The sequence below is a fragment of the Triticum aestivum genome, chromosome 7B (genome assembly GCF_018294505.1).
Source record: "Triticum aestivum cultivar Chinese Spring chromosome 7B, IWGSC CS RefSeq v2.1, whole genome shotgun sequence".
Taxonomy (NCBI): domain Eukaryota; kingdom Viridiplantae; phylum Streptophyta; class Magnoliopsida; order Poales; family Poaceae; genus Triticum; species Triticum aestivum.
In genome coordinates, this window is record NC_057813.1 from 594389057 (window position 1) to 594405136 (window position 16080).

Sequence of the window (16080 nt, forward strand, 5' to 3'; positions counted from 1 at the left end):
GGAGTAGTTTTCAATGGTGAACATCACTATGTTGATCATATCTACTATATGATTCACGCTCGACCTTTCGGTCTCCGTGTTCCGAGGCCATATCTGCATATGCTAGGCTCGTCAAGTTTAACCTGAGTATTCCGCGTGTGCAAAACTGTCTTGCACCCGTTGTAGATGGACGTAGAGCTTATCACACCCGATCATAACGTGGTGTCTGGGCACGACGAACTTTGGCAACGGTGCATACTCAGGGAGAACACTTCTTGATAATTTTAGTGAGAGATCATCTTAAAATGCTACCGTTAATCAAAGCAAGATAAGATGCATAAAGGATAAACATCACATGCAATCAATATAAGTGATATGATATGGCCATCATCATCTTGTGCTTGTGATCTCCATCTCCGAAGCACCGTCGTGATCACCATCGTCACCGGCGCGACACCTTGATCTCCATCATAGCATCATTGTCGTTACGCCATCTATTGCTTCTACGACTATCGCTACCGCTTAGTGATAAAGTAAAGCAATTACAGGGCGTTTGCATTTCATACAATAAAGCGACAACCATATGGCTCCTGCCAGTTGCCGATAACTTCGGTTACAAAACATGATCATCTCATACAATAAAATATAGCATCACGTCTTGACCATATCACATCACAACATGCCCTGCAAAAACAAGTTAGACGTCCTCTACTTTGTTGTTGCAAATTTTACGTGGTTGCTACGGGTTTAGCAAGAACCGTTCTTACCTACGCATCAAAAACCACAACGATAGTTCGTCAAGTTGGTGCTGTTTTAACCTTCGCAAGGACCGGGCGTAGCCACACTCGATTCAGCTAAAGTGAGAGAGACAGACACCCGCCAGCCACCTTTAAGCACGAGTGCTCGTAACGGTGAAACCAGTCTCGCGTAAGCGTACGCGTAATGTCGGTCCGGGCCGCTTCATCTCACAATACCGCTGAACCAAAGTATGACATGCTGGTAAGCAGTATGACTTGTATCGCCCACAACTCACTTGTGTTCTACTCGTGCATATAACATCAACGCATAAAACCTAGGCTCTGATGCCACTGTTGGGGAACGTAGTAATTTCAAAAAAAATCCTACGCACATGCAAGATCATGGTGATGGCATAGCAACGAGAGGGGAGAGTGTTCATCCACGTACCCTCGTAGACCGTAAGCAGAAGCGTTATGACAACGCGGTTGATGTAGTCGTACGTCTTCACGATCCGACCGATCCAAGTACCTAACGTACGGCACCTCCGAGTTCAGCACACGTTCAGCTCGATGACGATCCCCGGGCTCCGATCCAGCAAAGCGTCGGGGATGAGTTCTGTCAGCACGGCGGCGTGGTGACGATGATGATGTTCTACCGGCGCAGGGCTTCGCCTAAACTCCGCGACGATATGACCGAGGTGGAATATGGTGGAGGGGGGCACCGCACACGGCTAAGGAACGATCCGTAGATCAACTTGTGTGTCTATGGGGTGCCCCCCCCCCCCCCCCCGCCCCCGTATATAAAGGAGCCAGGGGGAAGGAGGCGGCCGGCCAAGGAGGGCGCGCCAAGGGGGGAGTCCTACTCCCACCGGGAGTAGGACTCCCTTCTTTCCAAGTAGGAGTAGGAGAAGGGGGAAAGAGGAGGCAGAGGAGAAGGAAAGGGGGGGCGCCGCCCCCCTTCCCTTGTCCTATTCGGACTAGGAAGGGAAGGGGCGCGCGGCCCCCTCCTGGTTCCTTCCCTCTTCTCCCTCGAGGCCCATGTAGGCCCAATAACCCCCGGGGGGGTTCCGGTAACCTCCCGGTACTCCGGTAAAATGCCGATTTCACCCGGAACCATTCCGATGTCCAAACATAGGCTTCCAATATATCATTCTTTATTTCTCGACCATTTCGAGACTCCTCGTCATGTCCGTGATCACATCCGGGACTCCGAACAAACTTTGGTACATCAAAACTTATAAACTCGTAATAAAACTGTCATCGTAACGTTAAGCGTGCGGACCCTACTGGTTTGAGAACTATGTAGACATGACCTAGAACCATTCTCGGTCAATAACCAATAGCGGGACCTGGATGCCCATATTGGTTCCTACATATTCTACGAAGATCTTTATCGGTCAAACCGCATAACAACATACGTTGTTCCCTTTGTCATCGGTATGTTACTTGCCCGAGATTTGATCGTCGGTATCCAATACCTAGTTCAATCTCGTTACCGGCAAGTCTCTTTACTCGTTCTATAATACATCATCTTATAACTAACTCATTAGTTACAATGCTTGCAAGGCTTAGGTGATGAGTATTACCGAGAGGGCCCAGAGATACCTCTCCGACAATCGGAGTGACAAAACCTAATCTCGAATTATGCCAACCCAACATGTACCTTCGGAAACACCTGTAGAGCACCTTTATAATCACCCAGTTACGTTGTGACGTTTGGTAGCACACAAAGTGTTCTTCCGGTAAACGGGAGTTGCAGAATCTAATAGTTGCAGGAACTTTGTATAAGTCATGAAGAAAGCAATAGCAACATACTAATCGATCAAGTGCTAGGCTAACGGAATGGGTCATGTCAATCACATCATTCTCCTAATGATGTGATCCCATTAATCAAATGACAACACATGTCTATGGTCAGGAAACATAACCATCTTTGATTAATGAGCTAGTTAAGTAGAGGCATACTAGTGACTTTATGTTTGTCTATGTATTCACACATGTATCATGTTTCCGGTTAATACAATTCTAGCATGAATGATAAACATTTATCATGATATGAGGAAATAAATAATAACTTTATTATTGCCTCTAGGGCATATTTCTTTCAGCATTCACCCCGGGTGCCCTAGTCTAGTTTTGTAGGTCCTTCTCAACATAAAAATGACCTCTACAATTTTCATGATTTTTTCGGTAACTGCAAGTATTCCTTTACTAAAACCAAAACCATGAGTTGGCTCTAAGAACTTTATTAATATGTTTGTCCAAGTAAAACTAAAAAAATTCCTAATATGATGATGATATGGCATGAACAATACTTAAACTATTGATACATTTCAAGACATCAGATGCACTAAACCAATATCTTGAAAATACCAGGGGCGACAAAGATGTTATCAACTAGAAACCCTGCATAAATGTTCAAGTCACGCTCAGAGGTACCAATTGGAGTATTGATTGGAAGTTTTGGACCCATGCTGAGAGTCCCGTTCAGAATCCGATCAAAAGAACTCGAAAGTGTTGGAGAAAACTTATGCATTGGAGTTTGGTGCATAGCCTTTACCTATGCTCCACGCCTCCAACCACTTCGGTGTCAATCTCGTTGGGAAGGAAGAAGGGTACATGGAGCAAAAAGAAAAAAAAACACAAGTTTGATGGACACTAATTCAGTGGTGAACACATGTTATGCCGAGTAAAAGAGTAACGAGCCCTAGGCTCCCACTCAAATTCCCAAGTTGCCATAGACTTTTGTCTATATATTCAGGAAATACACTGAACTCTAATATTTATGTATGTAAGGAATTTCCTAGGTTTTTTTATTCCCCAATAAGCAACGACTGTTCGCTCGAAGTGGATGGCATTTGCGAACGATTTTGATGACAATTCATGTTGGCCGAGCAATGGCAAACCCCGTTTTTGTCCATTTTTAGAAAATTGCTGTGCTTGCAAATAAAAATCGCCATCATTGCCGTTCCCGCAACAACTGAAGTTGTCAGCAAAACGTTTGCAGTTGCCATCCTGCGACAACTGATTATCTCTTTTTTTTTCTCAACTCGAAACCACCCCGAGTCAGTGGCTGACTTGAGTTTTTTTCCTGTACTAGTAAGTGTGCACGTGCAACGCACGCCTTAACAAATATAAATATTAATACCCATTGTGTTATTGGAGATTGTACATTTTCACTATAATTTTAAATATTTTGTTAATCTCAATAACAACCGGGCACACAATATTGAGACAGTACTATCTAAAATACATCACGCACACTTAAATATTAGAAATATCTTACTATAAAAATCATTTGTTTGAAACAAATGCTCCAATAAATATTTTCGCCCATTGTTTAGATCATACATAGTGTTGTGGAAACCCTACCGGTGCAAGGTTCAAATCATGAAAGAGCCATACCTTTACAATGATATCAAAAGAATGAACTTACAGGCCCATATACCATTACAATAACAGAAATTCAGCAGAAATCACCATTCAACTAATAAACAACAATGCGCCCCACCTAACAAATCCTATTAGAAATCAGGGTAAGCAGCTACTATTTTAGCAAATTAATTAGAATCCATAGTTTCATACAGATTACAGAGATAAACACGCATCCTAGAAAGACAGTCTCAACAGCATCGACATATTCTCACAACATGAATTCGTCACCACTCCTGACTCCTGAGCACAACAGGGCCACACAAACCAGAAGCTTGCGAAGAGAATTGACAAATCAGTGTTTTAATCTCTAGGAACATACAGAACTTTCCCCACCAAGCAGCGGTGCACATAAAATTCGATACATAGTTCCAATGTGGACAAGCTTCGTAACATCTGGCACAACCCCTTGGCCTTGCTTTCATGATCGATTGATGAAAAGACATTGTCAACTTTTTTAAGGTTGTTGCCCAACTGAATAACTGTTGCACAAAATCACGTTCATGTTCAGTTCCTAATAATTCACTAATTTCTACTTCTTGGAGGCGATCGAGCACAAGTTTCTCAGTTTTACAGTGTGTTGGCTGATCACAAATGCAACTCGATGGGCATGGAGTCTGTGCCTGAAGTGAGTAGCATATCAACTTTGTAAGATTAACCGATACATTTCATGGCGAAAAAGAGATGAAATGATAAATTATCAGACTGCCTGAGTACTTCGACATGCATCAGCACAATTTACAAAAGAACACCGGGAAATAGTTTGAAGCTAGAATACTACAGAAAATATGTTTGTTCTGTAAAAGAGATGCTGGTACGACAAACACTATTATAGAAGTCACATACATTCTTAAGCATGGTATAATGTTCAGCTCTACCTTTGGACTTCACTGTCAATGAAACCTCTTAATAAAGATATCGTAACTAATAAAATTTTCTCCAAGTACTTACTCTAATTGTGTCATCAAGATTGAGCCTGCCAGGCAATAAAGCGCCATATATCCTCACATACATTAGAAAATAGTACGTCACTTTGCTAAACTTGAAGGTGAAAGTATTAGCACTTACATGAGCCATATAATTTCCACAGTTAAAGTTTGAAGACAAGGTATTAGTATTAAACCAACACCTAGAGTAGAGCAACTGGCAATCAAGTCTAGGTATGCCTGAAAGTGCAAGTGCGTATTGTTTTATGTGACTAACCTGATAACTCAAGCATTATAAATAAGTGCTTTACAAAGATATAAACAAATTAAGGATAGTTTTAAATGTCATCGTTCTTACATATATCCAGTTTTAAAGGCTTTTTCCTTCCAACATAATGAAAGGTAATATGATTTCGAGTTAAACATGTATTCACCATTCTGAACAAACATTGGCAAGATGTTACCCCAAGGTGCCCAAATAATAAGTAAAGCATGACTAACAAACATGGTACGATGGCACTAACAAGTTGGGAAGTGCACACAAATTAAAATGATGTGCATGTGTGCAGTAAGGGAAAAAGAATTCAGCAGGTCACAATTTCTGGAAAATAAACAGCCCGGAAAAACCATTGAAAAATCATTCTTTTGCGGAGAAGAAAATACATGTTCATCCTAGTGAGGCACTACTAATTAATAAATACTACAAAATCAATAGCTGATAATAATGTAGTAATAATGAACTAACGATTTTCATTTAGCGCATGAACATTGAATTTATTTATTGTATTGAAGGGAGGATATTTCCTTTGCCGAGAGGAATCACTTACATATGCGAACTTCTTATGCAAATAAATATATATTAAAACACTAATAACACTGCATAGAACAACCTGAAATACATTGAGCTCCACATCGCTGAGAGCTCCATCCCTGTCGTGGTAAAAAGATATAAAAAAGATGCAGAAGACAAACACTGCTTAATTAAATATTTACATGGACAAATCACCAACATTATACAGAAGGTAACATACTTATATACTGATATATATGGGATAAAACGAAACCATGCTTCCCATAATAGAGTTTATGAGATGATGGGCAATGGCGACAGCTTAATGTATGTGTTGCCAGATGCACACAAAATAGTCCAAAAATACTTTTGTAGATGTTGTACTCATGCTGTCTTGTACAAAAGCAGTAACACGTAAGAACATTTAGGCTTGTATAAAAAAAACAGTTCAGAATTTAGGCTTCAAAGATTACAAGGAACTGAGGAAGGCATACCATTGAGTTGCATTGCAAGTCTTCAATGTTCAGATCTTATACACGCCATGCTTCTGCTATCCAATCCATAGCTGATCATGGCTTCAGAAAACCTGAAATTGGATATCACATTTCTTTCAGCAATGGATGAAACTGCATTCATCTGAATGTATATACATCTCAAATTTCATATTACAGTTTCACTCTCAATGGGAGAAGCAATCTCAGAAGGGGATGCGGGGTGGCCAGGTGAGATGCACAGCATGTCATTGTCGGGAGGGGGTGCAGAGGCCTTCCTACAAGACAATAAGGCCGTCAAGCAAAAAATGTAATTAGTTACTGTTGGTCATCTATTACTCATGCTAGCTTATCTCCTGGGAAAAAGTACTACAAAATCTCCAAGTGTTCATAGACGCAACCAGACTTCAGTTATCCGTTGACACATAGCGAGTGCTCCTAAAGCAGTAAAACAAAAATTACCTATTTGGGTTGATCGTTTGGGAAACTTGGAAAAGAAAAGCATAAAGAAAACAAGATCTCCAAAGGCACCAAAAAGCAAATCATAAAACTATGTTGAGGCTAACCTCAGGATCATGCAGTGTGGCACACAAGAAATTCCATGAGGCAGCAGCAAGGTAATAACGCTCAGGATCATGCCATGTAGTAGTCCAAGAAGTACGAAGAGTGTTTCATTGCAATTCAGTAGAATAATTACTATTCAATGGCTAAACTGTCCACTTTTGCACTATCTCGGGAATTTATATTGTAATCACCAAACAATATAAGGCGGACAAGGTCACACAAATATAAAAAAACAAATATGTCCAAAGTCAAGATTTCGATGAAAAGAAAAATATCACAATAACACAAATAAAAGTGGAGTGTGAGCTATGTGCCATCGCTTCTATCAGCAGAATAGAGAGAAAGCAAGAGTTTCAGCGGTTCATCGTAAGCAACGCATGCACTCAAATTGTAGCTTGAGACCAATGTGCACAATTCATATATGTGTGTCTCAGTGCAATCTCCGTTCATGTGTTTTGCAGCAAGCATGTTTATTACTATGAGGTAACAAATATATGTTTTCCATAGCGAAGGTGTGGGTTGTTATTAAAGGGCAGTCAACAACTTTAAGATTAGTAGTTCTAACATCAGAAATCAATCCTACTATCATCCCTATTCTTCTTCCAAAAGCGCTAAACTTTAATCCAATTATTTAGGGTATGATAGAATAATAATGTTTTATGTGTAACTGCCATCTAATATTCATGAAAGTTTCTCTATTTACCTCATCATGTTTCCCTGAAACTTCATGCACAGGCCAATGTGATTCTGAGTTTTTAGTGATGCTGCAGATTCTAGAAATGGGTTAGTCATATTCATTATTCCTGCAGAAGACAATCCACCGGATATTAGATATTGTTATTGTTTCATTAGTGTCCCGAGGCCCTCACTTATTCAGATCAAATCTCTAAAAAAAGCGCATGATATATGTTTCTATAACTAAAGCTAATTCACCGCTCGTTGTATTGGATGTACACAAGGTGTGAACACAGAAGAAATTGGCAGCAAACTGTAAACCAGTAGCCAAGATCTAAATTTTAACACTAAAACGGTCATCTATACTCAGAGAACAAGCAAACCAATTTCGTATTCTCTAACCAACAATTTACCAGCATAGACGTTTAGGCACACATACAAACAGCTGCCATCAGGATTCCTGAAATTTTATGAGGACATATTGAATTCCTGATTAGTGAGGATTTCAGAAATTTTAGTCCAGATTGGTCCAAGCAACTCGTACATTTGAAGTTTCGTTGCTTACCTTCCCGTTGTGTTGCTATGCTCTTGAAGTCGCCTAACTACAGAAAAAGGAGGCCAAAGTTTTGCTATATTTGGTTATCCACAATAGCATACAACATGTCCATATTAATCTGAAAAACAAACAACAGACGAAGGAAATGAGAGGTAGAGGGATTGGGTTATCCACAATAGCATACAACTATCCGTATTAATCTGAAAAACAAACAACAAAAGAAGGGATTGAGATGCCATGGTGGCCAGGTACCCATGGATGGAGCAGCCGTAGGATATAGGGCCGGAGGAGGGCGGAGGCGGCAGCAGAGAGGTCGTTGGGCCGCCGCGCGCCCCGGTCTGAGGTGCGGCCACGTTCACCAGCGGCCGCCACCCCGCGTGCGTCCAAGTCCCCAACGGCACCGACAGGTCTCGCGTGCTTCGCCGGCGACAAGCGCCCTGACCTACAGTCAGGCCGACGGTGGAGCGGTCGGTGGGAACTCCAGTTGGACAGGCTGTGGTCCTGGCGATGTGAGGTGCTGCGTGCGTGCGTGCGGCGGCGACGATTCGCACGGCGGCGATGTTTGGGGGGCAGGCGTGGCGGTTGGGGCGTGTATCGACAGCGAGGTGAGACGGGGAAGAGGCAGGGGAGGTTATGGCGTCGGGGGCGGCGTGGGTGGGGCGAGGGCATCGGGACGGGATTTATTTTTCGGCACCCAAATCCTGTTTAGCGGTAAGACGTGGTTAGTGGCTTGGTGTTAAACATGGAATGAATCTGGTACGCTAAATCTGAGAATTGTACGGTGCAGATTGTTTGGATCTGGCTCTCTCTTCTTTTTATAGGGGTAGTAGATACACAGTAAATGATGACAAGCAAATTAAACACGCCACCGTAAACCCCGTGCTCGCTCGGTCGGTCGGTCCTCCGGGGCTTAAACGAACGCGTACGGCCCGGCAGGAAAACTCTAGCCGTGCGAAAGCAACAAGCATTTGCACGTCGACGGGAACCCAAAAAAAAAAAAGCAGTAGTACCGGCAGCTGTTGCCGGACATGCGTGAACAGTAGAGTAGAGTACCACCACAGTGGAAACCGTGGACCACGCACGCGCACAGTGGACCGAGCTGAGAATAGAGCCCCATCGCATTCCGTGCCGGCCAGTTAAAATCCGCTCTAGCCTCGGACCCTCGACGAACGAGGCAACACGCGCGGGTGGATCAGTTCTCCGAGCCACGACCAGTCGTCAGTCACCGTGGAGTAGAAAACGGCTCTGCTTTTGATGGATGGACACGGAGTCGCCCAGCAGCGGCCGGGCAAAAGAGCAAAGCGCGCTTGCCAAAAGGCTGCTGCCGGCCGCTCCGCGCGCGCGCTCGGCTCGGCTCGGCCACACTCCCCTCCCGGCGGAGATCCCGATCCGATGCTGCTGCTGCTGCCGCTGTTCGAGTGGTACGGACGCAAGAAGTTTCACACGCACGCGCGCGACGTCAACGAATCCTTCTCTCTTTCACCAAAGCGATAAGATCACGACCAGAACGAAGTTACGCAGCAGCAGCAGCAGAGGAGAAGGAGCGTGACCACCTAACCTGGCCACCATTTTTCATCCATGGACACAAACATAGCGCACCTACTCTACTCCTCCTAGCAGTACGTACCACCAACAGTCCAACACAATCAACCAGCACTGGCATGTCCCCAAAAAAAAAACAGCACTGGCACGAGGAGATGCGTCTCCTTTCCCGGACCGGCCGTAGCGCAACTGGCCAAAGACTCGATCCATTCCACCACGCCAGCCCGCCCCGGCGCCCCCCTCACCAACTCCACCAACAAACCGTCCCTCTCCTTCGCTGCGCCGCGGGACCCGCCCGCCGGTCGCGCACGCGCCGCGGCCAAAATCTGGGAGAACCTGGTCGACCGACCGATCGACGAGACGCCCCTGGCCTGCGGCGCCATGTCTCGTCCCCGAGGCAATTATTGCGGCGCAGCGTCATGGGCTCACTCACTACGAGCTCACTAGTGTGATAGTGTGGGTGAGCTAAGCTGGTCGTCACGGCGCCATGATCGCCAGCACAAAGCGCATCACCGCCACGGTCATTAGCGACGGGTAGATAGACTTTGCTGCCACCCTTGTCGTTTGCCCCGTTCCCTTCCCGGTGTCCGGCTCTCCGGAGGCGCTTAGTTTAGTGCCGGGCACAGCCTGCGCCGTACGTGCCGCGCCGCGCTGGGAGGAGCCTCTGGGAGAGCGGTGGATGCTGTGCGTCCGCGCGGAGGACGCGCTGGCGGCAGCGGCGGCCGTGGCCGTGGCGTCCGACAAGATGCGCTCCTCCGTGACCCTGTCAGCCCCTGCCCCTCTCCCGTTCGTATGCTTCCGCGCTCTTGATTTGGGTGTTTTCTTGCTCGCTCACCAAAGCTGCTGCTGCTGCTGCTTCTTTTCTTGGCCCGCGCGCGCAGGGGCGGCTCGATCCAGCGGGCGATGCAGCGGATGGGCGGCGGCGGGGCCCGGCGAGCGCGCGGCGGCGACACGTGCCCCACGCCGCCGCCGGAGCAGGAGCGCCCGCCGCGTCTCGCGGCGGGGAGCGGCGAGGCGTCGTCGTCGTCGTCAGCGAGCTGCTCCACGGTTGGTCTCTCGTCTTTCTGCCCCACTCCTTTCTTCTCTGGTGAATAAATGTGCCGCGTCCGTACAGTCAACGTCCGATTTCTTGCTTCGCCGCACCGAGAATTTCCGCTCCGGGAATTCTCCAAATACGGTGTTGTTTTTGTGTATCCCCCGCCATTGCCATCGGTGCGAATCATCAGCTTCAGACAAGCTGTCTGCTCGCGTGCTGAATTCGAGGGGCCCCTCCAGACGAGATGCCACTTTCCCCTTTGCTTGCTAGTACTCCAGTAGTAGTAGTTTTACACCTGCTCTCACTGGGAAATTTGTGAGCTTGCAGTCTGTTCGCCGTGTCTGCATTTTCCTCCGCGGCTGATTGGTGTCACCCGGCAATCCCGTTCATTGGAAGGTTTCAGCTGATCCATGCACGCACCTGATTAACTGATGTGGTGTTCCCATTGCAGGATGATAGCAGCAATGGTGGCGGCAAGAGGGAAGGGGTCCGGAGGGGCGGCGGCATGCGGCGGTACAGATCGCAGCTCGAGCAGGAAGTGAGTGCCTTCCCAATTGCTTCATCTTCTCTGAAATTTAGATGTGCGCGCTGCTGTGATGCTGTCTACAGTTGAAATAATTGTGCTTCCATTTGGGTTGTGAGTTGTGACAGCTTGTTGTGCTTCTTTGCTTGGCTGAACATTCCTTCTGGGAATGGGAATGATCCTCAATGTAAACTGGTTATGCTTGACATTTACTCAAGCAAATTTGTTGAATTATACATGTAGTGCGCACAACTTCGGTTTTGGAACATACTCCCTCCGTCCGAAAAAGCTTGTCCTTCAATTAGATGTATCTAGCACCAAGTTAGTGCTAGATACATCCATTTGAGGGACAAGCGAGAGACAAGCTTTTTCGGACGGAGGGAGTATATTGTGCAAGTTCAAAGGAATGAGATCCAGTATTCTCAGATGTGATTACATACCACAGGTCAGGAATTTGCAGAGGCAGCTCCAGGAAGAGATCGACATGCATCTGGCGTTGACAGATGCCATCGCACACGATGCCGAGCTGATACTTAAATCTTCCACAAAGCTACCGAACAAGGTCTGCACACATCAGTGTATTCTTTTTTTTAACACAAATACATGGTACATATGTTTGTAATTTACTGATGATTGTAGATGGCCACCATTGAATACCATTTGCAACATTTTATTTCCAGGCGCAGGAGCTCGTAGATAGCATATCCTCTTTAGAAATCACTATCTCAAAGCTCGAGACGGATCTAAGCGATTTACGCTACCAGCTGTGTCATGTAAGGACTGAAAGGTTACTAGTAGAAAGTAATCCAGAATGCTTACTATCGACACCATCAACTAGTAAATGCACATGGGATGAAGTAAGTTCTCTTTGTAGCAATGATCTCACTGGAAAGTTCTTATTTCTGTCTGGAGATGCTGACGGTTTGTTTGTTTTACTTTCAAAGCACACATCGGCGTTAAGAGATTTTAAGTTGGAGGAATATGAGTCAGTTCAGTTAATGGAAAAATATCTGTACCCTGAGCTTGAAGAACGACAGGATGTTGAAAAAGAGAGTGAAAATAGGGAGAAGGTGTCTACAAATGGGCAGCTAGAAGAGCACCAAGATGTCAGTTTAAATATATTTCTAGAAGAACACCAAGATGAAGAGGTCCTACTTCATCCCTATTTACCAGTAGTTTATGTTCTATGCAAAATATTTAAAGTTGTCACTGAAGTAAAATTTTCCTGTTCCTGCAGATGCAAGAACCAAGCTCTACAGAGAAGGATGGCAAAGAGTATCTTGGAATAGATGCATTGTCATTTAGCGAATCTGATCCGAAGAAACACAGCATGAATGGAAACATGTGCAACAATCCAAATCAGCTCTCTGGAGAGATGGTGCGCTGCATGAGAGATATCTTCCTACACTTATCTCGATCATCGAAGATATCACCAAAGTTGTCTTCTGATAATTCGTCTTCATCAGCGGGATGTTTATCTGGCTCTACATTTACGTCTGTGTCAGATTCATCTTTGATGGCCTCAGTGCTGCGAAGCCCTTCAGTTGATTCAGATCACGATGATGATATTATAGATGAAGTGGGGAACTTTGATCCGTACAGTGTTAATGGGAAGGAAGCTCGAAGAGACATTGGGAAGTATTGTTCAGTAGCCGAAGTATCTTGGATGAATGTATGCAAGGAACAGCTTGAATATGCGTCTGATGCTCTCCAAAAATTCAGGTTTCTTGTTGAACCCTTGCCTAAAAAAATTTAATACTAATGAACTGATTTCATGTTTACATAAATAGTCTAACAGAATTTAGAAACTGGAGGGAAAATATATTTGAGACTGCCTGGAATAACAATGGAGCACATGGCATGTTGTAGTACTACTTACTGAAAAAATGTGACGGCAAAAGCTACATTTGTAAATGAAGGTCTCAAAAGTGTTTTGTGTTTTACCTTATAGCCCAATAGAGCACCAGATGGTGTTGGTTATGTGAACAAAGGATGTTCTTCATGCCATGGCATGATCAAACTGTTTAACTATTCTTTGTCCGCAGGTCCCTTGTGGAGCAACTATCAAAGGTTGATCCTACCCGTATGAACTGCGACGAGCGGTTAGCGTTTTGGATCAACCTTTACAATGCCTTAATAATGCATGTAAGTACCATCCATTGCTTATCATACATGGAAAGATGAAAATATTTCTTCTTCGTTCGCAAAATCGTGTTCAGTTTTAACCAGTAGGAGCTTTGAAGGCAATAGCTAGTGTTATGTCACAATAGTTGTTGTGGTGATCTTAAATACTTGGTAGTTCCATTGAATTATGTGGTGTAAAACAAGTTGCTGCTTTATGCCCGACTGTCAATTATTCACGGGCTTGGCTGCTCACATGCCAAATTATGTCCATATTCTCTTGCAGGCATATTTAGCTTATGGAGTCCCCGGGAACGACATTAAGCTTTTCTCGCTAATGCAGAAGGTTTGTCTAATGGAGCACTTATTTGGTTATAGCCATGTTTATTTGATAACATATCATATCATTAAACAACCTAAGCTAATGTTGCAGGCCTGTTACAAGGTTGGTGGGCAGTCCTTCAGTGCAGCTGAAATAGAGTTTGTAATCCTAAAGATGAAGAACCCAGCACACCGGCCACAAATCGTACTATCCGTTCCTCATTTGTCAATTTCATTTCTTTGTCATGCAAGTCAAGATTTACCTTACCGTTTTTCCTCCCTTTTCAGTCTTTGATGTTAGCCCTTCACAAGTTCAGGGTCACCGAGGAGCACAAGAGGTATTCGGTCGACGACACGGAGCCCCTGGCACTGTTTGCACTGAGCAGCGGAATGTTCTCGTCACCTGCTGTAAGTGGATGAGCTCATCTTGTGAACAACAAGTATACACTGGCAATGTGTTAGCTAAATAAACCAGAGCTACAAGCACAACTGACCGTTGCTGCAAGCACTTTTAAACCTGATGAAACAACTTGGTATGGAACAGGTGAGGATTTTCTCGGCCGAGAACGTTCGGCAGCAGCTGCAAGAGTCGATGAGGGATTACATCCGGGCGTCGGTCGGGATCAGCGACAAGGGGAAGCTGACGGTCCCGGCTTTGCTGCAGAGCTACGGCAAGGGCACGGTGGAGGACTCGCTGCTGGCCGACTGGATCTGCCGGCAGCTGACGCCGGCGCAGGTGGCGGCGGTGCAGGACACCACGTCGTCGCGCAAGCAGCGGCTCCTCGGTTTCCGCAGCTTCACCGTCGTCCCGTTCGACTCCACGTTCCGGTACCTCTTCCTGCCTGACGACCAGCACTAGGAAGAAAGATTAGCTCTGTACATGTTGTGTAGACTCCGGGCGTGGCTGATTCTGATTCTTTTTGTTGCTCTCTGTAAAGGCCATTGATTAGTCGGTTTGCTTGCATCCTGTGTAGTGCCAGTACAGTGTAATTTTGCTTGAGCTCCCTTTAGCATGGAGTAGTAGAAGTAGAATATATAGCCTGTATAACATGGAAGGATAAACTTTTACAAGTGTTGTTGATGTTGTTTTACAAGTTACTGCTGCTAGTTGGAAAGATGGCAACATCATGTTACCTGTGACTGCAGGCAGCACGCGCGAGCATGACAAGCCACCAGTCCACTTGTGTTGCAGCACCACCACCGGTGCTTTTTGTCTCCGATTCTCATGGCATCATTTCCAACGGCACTGACTGCCTGGAACTGGGCTCTGAACCTGTGGCGTGCTCCCTGGAATAGGATTTGCGCTTGTACATGGAAGATACAGTACTCCGTAGCAGCTAAAGAAGGTGCCCCCAGTTTGACGTGCAGCGTACAGGCCGTTGAAGGGTAGGAACTATTGTCAGTAGCGTTCCTGAATGTCTTGCTGCAAGTTTTGCCTTGAGAATTGGAGACAAATGACTGGGCATACTTACTATCCTTTTTAACTGGTGGGTCGTTTAACTGCTGATGACAAGTGCTGTTTAGGGAAGGAAACAACAACGTTAACCCAGAAGTTCAGAGCTGCTGCAAGTCAGACAAACCAGAAAAGGGACTGTCTTGTGTCTGCATCATCTTGACGGACGCTGCAAACTTGCAAGCTATGCTAAAAGGAGGTCTAGCTCTTACACACAAGCCCCTTTGTTAGCACACAAGATGCAAACAAAACTAATGGCTTTTACAGAGGAAAAAGAATCGGCCACCCCAGAGGATGTAGAAGCATCTACAGTGCAGAGCTAATCTTTCCATTTCCCAGCGTGTCAAAATGTGCACTCCTAATCTCTCTTAAGGAGGAAGCCGAGAAGCTGCGGATGACACTGAAGGTACCTGTGGATGTTGCCAACGTTTCTCATTGTAATTGACTTGATTTTGAATGAAGCTAAATTCAGATGATGTAATTCCCTTACCTCAGTGGATCCATGCCAGTGATTATGAAATTCAGACAACATATCTGTTCTTCTCCAGGAAAATAGCATATACACCAATTGTCTGAATGAAACAGGCTTTTTGGCGCCTTCCTGATGCGACAAGTAAATTCTGCATCAGGACTCAGAAGTTCAGCAAGCAGACATATCTGTTCTTCTCCAGGAAAATAGAAGTTATCTGGAATAGTAGTTCAAGCACACAAGTGATCTTCTTGGTGGGATCATCACATCCAATGCTTTTACATAAAAAAACATACTACAAGAACTGATCCAATGCTTTTACATAGAACAATCCCTTGCATTAATTGATCAATTGTGATCATAATGCACACTAATTGTTGGCCAAATTCACTCGCACTACTGAAAAACATGCCAGTGAAATACTCCTACTACACACTTGCAACTAGCACTAGTGACTCTGCTTTG

General features: G+C 45.0%; 1 protein-coding gene across 1 annotated transcript; it reads left to right on the forward strand.

Moving 5' to 3' along the window:
• The first annotated feature begins 10048 nt into the window (after positions 1–10048).
• LOC123159175 (uncharacterized) lies at positions 10049–14791 on the forward strand. Its single transcript, XM_044577005.1, has 12 exons — positions 10049–10457; positions 10574–10739; positions 11180–11266; positions 11697–11813; positions 11932–12108; positions 12196–12399; positions 12489–12973; positions 13297–13396; positions 13659–13718; positions 13806–13898; positions 13982–14101; positions 14238–14791. Exons 1-12 carry the CDS (start codon positions 10372–10374, stop codon positions 14550–14552), a joined length of 2010 nt encoding a protein of 669 aa, XP_044432940.1. The 5' UTR covers positions 10049–10371; the 3' UTR covers positions 14553–14791.
• Positions 14792–16080: the final 1289 nt, after the last annotated feature.